This window comes from Urocitellus parryii, chromosome Y, assembly GCF_045843805.1.
Source record: "Urocitellus parryii isolate mUroPar1 chromosome Y, mUroPar1.hap1, whole genome shotgun sequence".
NCBI lineage: Eukaryota > Metazoa > Chordata > Mammalia > Rodentia > Sciuridae > Urocitellus > Urocitellus parryii.
This window is the reverse complement of record NC_135548.1, coordinates 26256248-26268934: the sequence shown is the minus strand read 5'-3', so window position 1 is coordinate 26268934 and position 12687 is coordinate 26256248. Positions and strand designations below refer to the sequence as shown.

The window sequence follows — 12687 nt, the reverse complement described above, 5'->3', positions numbered from 1 at the left end:
AAATCTTTATTGTACCAACTCTAATCTTACTGTATTATTTCAACCATAATGATTAAGAATTCAGGGGACACACATTACCTCACAATGCTACAGACAAATTTAAGCACATCATGCAAAATAATTAAGTTATCTTATTTATACTAGGGAATTATTAACCTTTTGTAAACGTTTTAAACAGCATTAAAAGTATTAAATAAGCAGTGTTTTTTAAAATGATTTCAGTGTTGTACAAAATAAGAAACTAGTACACCCAAATGTTTTAATCTCAGTAAAATTTTTAAAATATTGAAAAATAATTGTATATATTAAATTTCATCATATCTGTATTAAATATTTTTTATCTATATATCTATATTTATATATTAGCTTATGTCTCAAAATATATTGATAGAAGATATAATATTTTCTTTAATCATGCTTCTATGAAGAGTATGTTCAACCAGCCAGGATCCAGTATAAATTCAAAATAATAAGTTACACAAAACATTGAAAGTTCTGCATGCAGGGCACGGTGGTGTACACTTGTAATCCCAGCAGCTTGGGAGGCTGAGGCAGGAGGATCCCAAGTTCAAAGCAACCTCAGCAATGGTGAGGCCCTAAGCAACTCAGGGAGACCCTGTCTCTAAAATACAAAATAAGGCTAGGGTTGTGGTTCAGAGGCCAAGTGCTCCTGGGTTCAACCCCTGGTACTCCCCCTCCCCCCAAAAAAGATTCTGCACAAATTTTGCACATAAAATAGATGAACATAAAACCTGCGTCAACATTTATATAAATACATACTTTGAAAAACATTTTGAATACATATATTCTTACAATTGACTCAAATATTTCCGTGAGAATTTCTGGAGTATGCACATGTATTCTAGATCTAATCAATAGGTGAAGTAACAAAGAGGTAGAGTGGATTAAAATGGCCCCTGAGGACCAATTAACATCTATAAATATTTTTTAAACAGTCACTTCATTGCTACCTAACTACAAACTCTACCTACATCATCATGAATATTAATAGACACTAAGCAGGTTATGTTTATTTTTGGCAAGAAATAGGAACCCTTCATATTACTCATAGGATAATGCTATATGGCATTATGTTTCAATCATTTTTAGTAAGAAAATATGTTTACAAAACTTCCTCATTGAATTCATACACCATAATGCTGTATACTTATTTTAAGTAGTTTTCACTAATTTTAAATAAATTTTATTTTTTTTCTATGTATGTAGATATACTTCATTAAAATTAATCAGACAAGCAAAAACATTGGAGTCATCATAAGCCATGAACTTTCAAACTGGAGCTTAATTATCCACCCAACTGCTTTTGTTGAATATTCTTACTTAGAAACAAATTTCTAGACATTTTATAGAGCGTCAAAAGAATTCGAGAGAATCAGAATCATTTTTCTTAGATAAATATATATTGAATTGAGATTGTTCTGAAAATGATTACTAACATAAATTTTCAGACAGGAAAACGCTTAAATCTAAATCCAAATTTGTTTGCTACTTAACTATTTGAGTTTTAGGAATTTTTAGGTGGTATACTTAACACCCTCATTGAATTTAATAATTACAAAAAAGCATATTTAAATATTATTGTCAGTATTTCAGTGTTTTGCATATTTTCTGTATCCTAATTAATCTTTTTTGACTTACATTGTTTCAGGGAACTGTGGCAACCATATGGGTAATCATTTGAAAGACCCTGATTAAACTGACAGTTCAATTTAAATCAACAATAGTGTTAGAATAATGGAGTTGGTTTTGTCTTTAAACAAAGTGTAATATTATTTTGCAGATTACTAAAAGTAATCTTTATTATGTCAGTGTCTTTTTCTCTATAAGTTTGGCTATCTTAAATCTTGATTTAATTAACTCACAAATCAATTATAAATCATGAACAGTTAAACAATTCTTTTGTGAGCTCTTCCAGCAGGCTGCAATGAGACTATTTTTTTTAATATCTGCCATTATTAAGCACTGGATCTGGTATATGTTAAGTGCTCATTTAAATGTTTTAATTTTGAAAACTGGATAAAATTAATAACTGCAATATTTCACAAAGTCTATTTTTAAAGGATTTTATCTAATGTCAAGTTAAGTCATGAAATTGAAATAAATCCTTTCTTCCCTTCCTTCCTCTTCTCTCTCTCTTCTCTCTTTCCCTATCAGACAAAGTTAATAAAACAAGAAATTAAGTGTATAAAAGTCCTACTTTCCAGGGACGAAAAATCTCTATTGTGCATTTTAAATATTGCTTTATGCCACAACAGCTGGACTGCAATCCTTTCTCTTTCTTCTTTCATCCCTATTTTATCTTTGCCAACAGCAGTATAGTAACAGAAAGGAAGATATAGTTTCACTCAGTGTATTTACAACAATGAGGATTGTGATTCTTTTCTACATATGAATTCTTGGTAATTTCTCATCTTTTTCTTTAATGAGAAAATAATATGATCATATTTGTCAAATATTTGTTTAGCATAATTTCATGCACATTTTGTCTCTTAAATCCTAATTATTTCCATTTAATAATTTAGATGAGTTATTTAAAACCTATTATATACAGATTGATAAATATATAAAGGTATCTATATTTAAATAGTAAGTTGCAACAATGTTTAAAACATATTGAATAGGACTACAAGTTTTTAAAATCGGCTTTACTAACCTGCTAAATATGAGAATATTCTCATTTTAAGTTTCTTTATAACTAAGTTCAATCTTATGTCTTCAGAAGGTCTTATATCTCCTTAAGTTTATATAAACTGCTAATCTTTAAGCAGACAAATTTTAAGTTGTGAAAGAGTAATATTAGTATTTCAGAGGAAAAAGGAAACACCAAATTCAACCTCAGAATAAAAATGCATGGATTTTATACTACAATATTTAAATGATATAGATATTAGTTAATAAAAATATATTTATTCAGGAAATTATTACAAGTAACTTTGTTAATACTTTTTTTTAAAAAAAATCAAGTTAGAAAATCCATGAAGCACCAATTTCTATAGAAATCATTTAATTATATCAACTTCAAATTTCCACATTATCTTTGATGGAAAGTTTTTTCTGTTCTCTTTATGATGTGTAATTTCATTTACTTACTTCCTTTCCTAAGGGAAATACTTACTTGTTTCCATTCTTGGATAAAAATGATCTGTCAACATTGTTTGCTTTAAAGGTTTTTTTTTTTTTTTTCAACACTGAATACTGAAAGAAAAATCAAGGCACAGGGGATTGCAGTCCAGCTGCTGTGGCATAAATCAATATTTAAAATGCACAATAGAGATTTTTTATCCCTTGAAAGTAGGACTTTTATACACTTAATTTCTTGTTTTATTAACTTTATCTGAGAAGGACTTCACATTCAGCTTGGGTTTCTGTTTAAGTTTTCTGGTCGACAATGGGGTAACAGAACAGTCATGTAAACCACAGTTTAATGTTTGGTTCTTCTGCCCTAGTGGAGTTGCTGTAGCTATGGATTTCAAGAATGGACAGCGACCATATTCCTGGTTGAGTTGGTGAACACATTGCTTCCCTGGTGTCCACTTCAGCAAAAGTGTTTCTATTTTAAAGCCTCATTAAAGAAAAAGATGAGAAATTTCCAAGAATTCACATGTAGAAAAGAATCACAATCCTCATTGTTGTAAAATACACTAATGAAGAAAAATTACATCTTCCTTTCTGCAAACACTTACTTACAGGATTGTATCTTTTGGCTATAATTGTGGATTGCTTAACCTCTCCCATGCATTTTATACCATAATTCAGGTACCAGAAGCTTCTGTCTTAAAACTGTCTTTTATCATTATATTCTATTCTTGGTTTCCAGCTGAGAATGGCGTTCATTCTGAAGATACCCACCAAATGTGTTGATTTTGCCAAATGGGTCCCTGTATTCAATCCATCTTCAAATATCTACCGTGCGCCTTTGGTCCCCAGGGTGAAGTACTGCCCGGGTGCAGTAGTAGCAGAATGACAATGTAAGTGTCAGGATGGTGGCATCATCACACTTAGACACCAGCATCCCCATTTCTTCTATATCTCACTACAGAGAAATTAAGGCTAAAGGTTAAAAGATGCGGTATATTAAATAATTCAAGCTATTAACCTGCAACCTGCACACCAATGGCAGCCTATTAAGTTTGCACTGCCATCCTTCGTGTGTGGTGTTTACTGATGTTAAAGCATAATGCCTGTTTGCTTTACTTTTATTGCTACACAGTAATGTAGTGAGGAAGGAGGTTGAAAAAAAAGGTGACAGGACCTACGCAAGGGGACAATAAGAGCAGCAGACTCACTTGCATAAAGAAGATTGAAGCCTTCCCACCCTCCCTCCATCTCTTGGTATAGGCCCCAGTGCACATCTGCGTCACTTACGTGGGAAGAGGAGGAGCTGAGGCAGAGAGAAAATTGTACTGTGAGGACCTTGACAGCTTCATGGCGGGCTTTTCCATTTGCCTCCCTATATTTTTCTGGCATATTTATTTTTTTTTCTTTTACAAACTGACTATCTAAAAATCACACCTTCTCGCACTGAAGAAAGCATTTGACTTTCTTATAGATACCCAGGAAGCTATCAGAACATTCTCCAAGAGAGGCCAGGGACAGGGGCGCAGGTGCACAGCGAAGGCTGGGGGTGTGCTTCTTGGCGACTTGGGGCTCTTTCTCTCTTTGCGCTTTCCAGGCACTGAACTCAGAGCTGCAAGGACAGGAGCACCGGCACCTTCCGGACTAAGGCTCTGCCAGGAGCGTACCCCAGTGAGGTGTATCCAGCTGCGGCCACCTCCCGAGCTTCCCAGCGCGCAGACCTCCCTCTCTCGCGCATCTCCAGCCTCAGGGTCTTTCCTCCTGGCCATAACCACTGGGTCCCCCTGCGAATATCCCGGATTCTCAGCCCTTGCGGTCCCACTCCTGCCTCTGCGTCCGACCAGTGGTTCCCTCCCGCCCAGGACCACAGAACCCGATCTGAGCTGAGCCGCTTTGCCGCCAGCTCTCCGGTCTTGGCAGGACACGCATCCCGCTTGGACTGGTTTGGCTCCGGAGGTGCACGAGGGCGCATCCCGCCTTCTCCTCCTCCGCCCCCAGGTTTTGCTGTCCTCTCCTGTCTGCTAGTCAGCCTACTTCTGCGCCAGCTGCGGTCCTTTTGCCTTTCTTGCATAAACCATGTCAGGCTCTGGGAGAAAAGACTTAGATGTGAAGCACATCCTGCGACTCCGCTGGAAACTCTTAAGCCATCCTTCGCCTTCCCCAGGCAGCCAGGCGGGGGGCGGCTGCCTGCAACAGGACAACAGCGGCAGCTTTGAACACTGGGGACCCAGTCAGAGCCGCCTGCTCAAAAGCCAAGAGAGGGGCAGTGTGAGCACTTTCTGGAAGAAACCTTCCTCTTCCTCCTCTTCATCATCCTCCCCATCCTCTTCCTCCTCTTCCTTCAATCCACTGAATGGCACCCTGCTCCCAGTTGCTACCAGGCTGCAGCAAGGGGCTCCTGGACAAGGCACCCAGCAGCCGGCCAGGACTCTTTTCTACGTGGAGTCCCTAGAGGAGGAGGTGGTGCCAGGCATGGACTTTCCTGGACCACATGAAAAGGGGCTGGTCCTACAGGAGCTCAAAGTGGAGCCAGCCAACTCCAGCCAGGCAACAGGTGAAGGATGTGGACACAGGTACAGTAAGTCCCCTTGGGGCATCTGGAACATTCCAATTTCCACTCTTTTATCCTCTTATTCTCTTGTAATTAGTAAGTCTAAAACGTTCCAGGTTGAAAATTTGAGTGAAATTTCAGCCTGACTTTTATTAACCAAGTCAAAATCTCATTAAAAGTTTGGTCGTTAATTTCTATTGGTTCATACCTGTAACTATATATTTTTTCCTTTTACTAATTTTCATTTATAAGTAAAAATTGAATACACATGCATTTTGGCACATCTCCAAGTGGAATGATTCTTTTACTTCTCGTATTATATTGCTATTCCATCATCTTCTGTCATTAAATTATATCAATCATCCCATTATCTGGTGTCAGCTTAAATTGGCCTTAAACATCATCAAACTGCATTTTATATACTCACTTAGTAACTGACTTAGCATTAGCTTTATTATCTAGGATCCCTGTGGTTTGAATCTGTATTCCAGGAATAATGAGATGGACAAAAAGCAAGGCCAATGGACAATAGCATTATTTTACTTCTGCTCCACCCCCAGACAGGGTTACTATTCCTTATGCCAACTTCTCTTTTTGTCTTTATACTTTTTGTTAACTTTTTTGTTAATGTTGTTGGAGATGTTGGGAATGGAACTCAGTGCCAGGTGCATGCCAGGCAAGCACTCTACCACTGAGCTGCACAACCAGACCCCCAGCCCACTTGTGTTCGCTTTTGCCTTTTTTCAGAGTAAGTCTTAGAATTAAAACTGTTGCTGATCCATTTTGCATTCTGCTGCTGTCATTTGCTGGCTTACTATTAGAAGTGTGGATGTCTAGTAAGCAGATGAACATTTATATCTAGTTTATTTCTCACATTGTACTTCATAAGTGTTCTGCTACTTAGAAGACATAGAAAATCTTTTCAACATAAAACTCTTGATTTTTACATTTTTAATAAATTGACTCATTATTATTCTACACTGTATCATTACTAGTTTGTGCATATAATGAGGATATGAAAGGATTTGCATTTAGATTCATATGATATCAGAATACATTATCAAAAAAGAAATACAGAAAAAGTACAGCAAAGGGATAATGAATATGCTATAAAATATTAACTATCAAGAACAAATTAGAAATATAAAACACTTCCAAATTTCATTTAATTGAAGCAGGGTATTATAAAGTTGAACAAGTTTTAAAAGAATATATGAAACAAAATACTATATGTAGGTACTATTTATGCTGACAAATGTGATGTTAGAGATACAGAAAATTTAACTATAATTGTATTATTATGAATGATGTGGATTTTTATTTTAAATTTAAGAATCATGATGTATTTTAGTGTGATAGTAAGACCTTTAATATTAGATTATTATATTAAAAGAAGAAATTTAATTTTCAATTTTCAAGTATGTTCAAAGTTTTCTATATATAGGAGATCTAAATCAAAATTTATTCAAAATAACTATAACTGAATACTATGAATATTATGAACCTATCCATTCACTTGATACTTATAATTTTTGAATTGTTAAAAGAAGACTTTTTAGGTTTTTAAATTTTCTTCAGTTGAAAAGATATAAGTGATTTGGGGGAGAGGGAAATTGTTCATAAATACTTAACAATGCACCTTATATATTTTCAAGGAAACCAATTTAGTCAAACATTTTCTAATTACTGCTTTAAAAGCAGTGATATTTTGTGAGTCAGCTCAGGAAAAAAATATACCATATATATGTGTATGTTTGTATGTATATGTGTATGTACAGGTATATATGGTGATTTTATAAGTATATAAAATCTATGTATATATTTTAAACATTATATATGTGCATATGAATATATGTGTGTGCATATGCAGATACATGAAACTTTGAATCTTCAAATCACCTGGAAATATCCGCCCTTCCAGGAATATTAATGTTTCATATTTACAAAAATAGTTTGCTGTTAGCACATGTAAATCTGTGAGGCATGTTTGGCATCAACAATTTATGAACACTTTCATAGGAGTTGGAGGATTTAAAAATACTAATGAATTACTGATTTAATGGATTATAATATATTTAAATATATAAAACTAAATTACTAGTAGCTCAATTAGGAACAAAACATTGATTAGACTTAGCTTACTTTAGAATATATTTCATTGTTTTTAATTCACAAATTTTTTTAAGTGATGAGAATTCTGAAAATAACACATGTACCAACCCAAATAATCTTTACTGTTGGAATCATGGTGCTTTATGGAATTCTGCATCTATAAGTATGGAAAATAATAACAATTTAATATATTGTAAGAGGAGGGTTCATTTCCCAGAAAAGAGAGTAGTTCCAAAGTAAAATACTGTATGGAAATTTTTTGTAATTCACAAATGTATGCAAAATAACCAGAAAAGTGAATTCAACTTTTTTTTTTTCTGTGAGTACACATCTAGAAAGCTACATAGTGCTTATGATGATAAATGTGTACAACAATATCTAAATCTTATAATAACTTTTATTACACAGATCATTATTATATCATCAAAATGACATATTTAATATTTAGTATTTTCTTTTATCTATTCTGACTTCTTGATGATTTAATCCCTATATACAAAAAGGGGTTTGTTCCTTCTTTTTATTCATTTGGTCTTGCAGTAGTTAGAAATATTGTTCCAGCAAGAATGAGGAGCTAAGCTGTTTAAACTTGTTGTTAGAACTAGAGATGGAGTTAACTCAGCAGAAAGCTGCCCCCCCTCTCAGAATTCTAGAAAGGTCTTACTACACATGGAGAAATGTAGCAGAAATACAGAAATAAACAAAATTTACTGCCAAAATGCAACATTTAACTCACCTACCCTACACTACACCAACACCCACTATAGTATCCCATCATGAACAAATATCTGTACTCTATTATCTTAATCACTGTATAGAATAAGAATATGTTTAGTTAGGTTGCTGATTTATGGTATTATTTTTTCTACTTTCCTCTCCAAACTTGGGTTAGAAAGTATGTGATTCCCTGGATATTCATATGTGTAAGGTGGATATTTTGTCCAAAATACCATATGCAATAAAGAAACCAAAGAGTAATATTTAAATTATTGTAGTTTACAGTGATGTGAGAGAAGATGTTTCCTGTTTTAACTGTTTACTATTTTCAATTTCAAATTCTGAAGAGTACAGTTATCAGATTCCATGGTTTTAGTTGCTATCCATAAACTATATTTCCAGATTTGCATCTAAACTTACACATCCCCCAACCTCTGGCCTCATGCCTACACCTTTCTGTCTGACATCTCAGATAGATGTACAGGGACTATTTCACTGAAATATATACAAAATTGTGTTTCTAATCTCCTTTCCATTCTTATTCAATATACTCTCTCAGGGAATACTGTTCCATGCAGTAGGTTGTATAAGCAACATATTTGTCAACCTCCTCTTTTGCCCTATTTCAAGATTCCATAAAACCCTGCCATTTGACTTAGAGAGTCTCCTTTGTGTCATCCCACATCTCTTCATCTCAATTTTTTGCACCCAATCTAAGTTACCATACTTTTTAGCAAAACTGTTATTTTTTCCACCTCTTCTCCATCTTGCCTCCTGTAATCCATTCTCTGCACAGAAATCAATGAAAATGATAAAAGGAAAAGCTGAATCATTGTTCTACTTCCTTGCTCCCCACTCCAAAGAGTGTTTACCACTCCCTTATCACAATATGCACCATGGAAAATTTCCTGATCACAATGTGTACCACAGACATCTTGGCCCTTCTCCTCTGTGGGCCCTTTCTCATCAAAATTCCCATTGGTCTCTAAATTCCAGACTCTGCCCATCTATTCAATTTTTCACTGCCCCTGGGCTTCACAAATTTGCTTTCTCTCCTCATACACTGGTTCCCCTTCCTTCAACCAACTCTTTCCTGAGTTTACCACAATTCATCATGGAGATGTCTTGAATAAAAACACTGTACCATTCTAAGGGAATTATTTCTTGATCCCCCAAACAAATTTGTATCTCCTGTTTTATGTTCTTAGTGTAAATTCTCTATCCTTTTCATCAACTCTTATTAAAGCTCATGTCACATGTTAATTTCTATGTTGATTTGTCTCTAAGTGAAATTGCCAAGTAGAGAGGACTATCTGTTGCTCTTCACCTTATCCCTAACAATAGAGCAAGTAATTACTCAATGAAAACTGTTGAATGAACAAATATTTGCCATAATAATATTTAAAAACATGATTAATAACATGATTTTTGCCAGATTGCATATTATGTAAGCTAAAATTTATAACGCTCTATTATCCTGATACAATTATGAATCTCTTTGGTATAGTAACTTGGGTATTATATAAATAGACTACTATTACATAAAACAGAACTAGAAGAAATGATATCTTCTTAGGAAAGAAATTATTTTATAAATTAAGATTAGTTTATCAATATTTCATAGTGTTCTTCCCCCAAATTCCACAATTTCTTGGCACTGTATCCTCTGAGCAAGTTTGCTTTAGACAAACTAAGAGTATAAGGAAAAAGAAATAGAACCTCAAAGCTGGTTTTGCAGGCATTCAAACCCCAGGTCTATCTGTAAGAAACTTGTGAATATCATATAGCAATAAGATGAAAAACAATTAAAACTTTTATTTATAACAAAAAATGCAGATTAAAGGACAATATTCCAGTTTTCATATATGTTTCTAATGAATATTTTATAAACTCTATTATTAGTAACCCTAAGGTATTATCTTAAATTATTTAGGAAAATTAAAGAAAATCTCCGTATGTAATCAAAGTAAGTATTTGATTAACACAAAATATAATTTTGTTCAGACTTTGTATTTATTTTTCCATAATTTGTGTCTATGTAGACTAGAAGTTTGTAAGAGCTACAAGTTGAATTTCCTTGGCTTTGAACAAGAACTCTCAAAGAATGTACAGAAAACTCATCTATATATTATTAATTAAGTTTTGCAACAGTTAAACCAGTATCAAGTTATTGACCAATATATCACATTATTGATTTATCATACCATCTAAAATAATTTTAGGTATTTTTGTAGTCATTCTACAAAGTAAATGCCCTGGAATTTACATATTTGTTTATTAAATAATAATTAACTGATCTTTTTTTAAATTTAAGGTACATAATTTAAATCTTTGAAGAAAAAACTGATGAAGACACAGATGATTTGAGCATAATTAAACATGGTTTGAAGATCTTTAAATTCAAATATTGAATGACGCACTAAATGGATTTGATGCCTCCTAATTTTAGTGATTTGGGGACAGGATATGAAAATAGGCTTATAGAAATGTTAAAGAAAGCTTGGTTATTGTACAATTGTCCCAAGAGAATGATGTGCTATGATTTTAGGACCCTAAGCGAAATGAATTTTGAATGTAACATCTGTAAAGCAGATCATTTTAACTAACAGATCCTGATAGAAATAGTGATTTTAAGAAATGATATGAAATTATTCAATAACAATGAAGATGGAATTAATATTAATTATAAATTGTTCTTTCTCATTTTTTAGGCGAATGAGAAAATATTATAAGATTATTCACAAAAAAGTATGTTATATGTAGAGAGATAAGGATGATGGACCATTTCTCATTGACAGTAATAAATGAGACGACAGTGAAGTAGAACCTTTACAGGAGTAGAACTGTACATTTAGAATTGTGTACACACTGAAGATATTTTTCAAACTGAGAATAAAATCTTTTTTAGATATAGAATTTTTGAAATAATTCATTAGCAACAGGTAAGTTCTATAAGAAATGTCAAAAGAAAGAATCCAGACACAATGAAAATGATATGGCACACAATAAATATACAAAAGAATTAAGAACACCACACAAAGCAATAGTATGGTTTAAAAAAACTCATAATATTTTTTCTATTTAAGTCCGGAAAACTCATAATATAATTAATTTTGGATTCATAACATAATTAATGTAGGATTGACCAGAGAGAATATTGTGCTATGATCTTAAGACCCTAGGTGAAATGAATTTTGAATGTAACACCTGTAAAGCTGATAATTTTAACTAACAGATCCTAACAGAAATATTGATTTTAAAAAATGATCTGAAAAAGAAGACTATGGTATTATACTTTAACCACATGTATGAAATAAATATGTGGTAATAACAGAATTCAGATTTGGAGGAGAGAAATCAATGTATAGTGTTTTAAAGTAAGTGTGTATTGATACATCACTTAAAGGTAGTCTAAGGATATATTATAAATCCTAAAGTAATCACTAAAATTTTAAAAGTGATAAGTATTTAATAAATCAAGAAAGAAGACAGGGAAAATGATTCTGTAAAAATCATTCAATTAATCTAAAAAAGAGAAAAAATGATAACAACGAAAAGATGCAACAAATAGAAAACACATAGCACAAATGACAATCTGACTCTTAACCAGTACCTATAGTAAATGTAGCAGTCTGCACCTCCACAATTAAAATACAGAGAATATCAGATTGGGCAATTAAAGCCTAACCATTACACTGTTTACAGAAAATGTAATTTAAATTTAAATATACAAAGCTGATTAAAAGTAAAAGAATAAAATTATTTGACTTGCTAATACAAAACAAAGAAAGTCAGGGTGGACATATTAATAGCAAAGTACTTCTCAAACCAAAGAGTCTCTGTCCAACAAAGGGAATCTATTCAATTCTTATCGCTAGATTATCAGGTTGAAAAAATAAGTGTGTTCCTTCTAAGGACAGGAAAAAGATGAAGATGTATTCTTTCACCACTTCTACTCAGCATTACATTCAAGATATAGTAAGCTCCATAAAACAAAGATAAATGAAAAGCATATATTTCAGAAACAACCAAATAGAACTATTTCATTTATTGACAAATTGATCACGTACATAGAAATGAAGAAATAAATTTATTTTCAGACATAATTGTCCAGGGAATTTTTAATGGAATCGTAATAGTATTAATACAATAAGAAGAACTTAGGAATATATAGTATACAGGATATGAAGACTCATAGATTGAAAATAACA

The 12687-nt window shown here is 33.0% G+C and overlaps 1 protein-coding gene across 1 annotated transcript in view; it reads left to right on the top strand.

Moving 5' to 3' along the window:
* The first annotated feature begins 5172 nt into the window (after positions 1-5172).
* Positions 5173-12687, top strand: part of LOC144250990 (kelch-like protein 1) — a 381896-nt gene continuing 374381 nt past the window's right edge. Inside the window, exon 1 of the mRNA XM_077794135.1 lies at positions 5173-5669. Coding sequence (XP_077650261.1) covers positions 5173-5669 — 497 coding nt within the window. The remainder of the gene's footprint in view (positions 5670-12687) is intronic.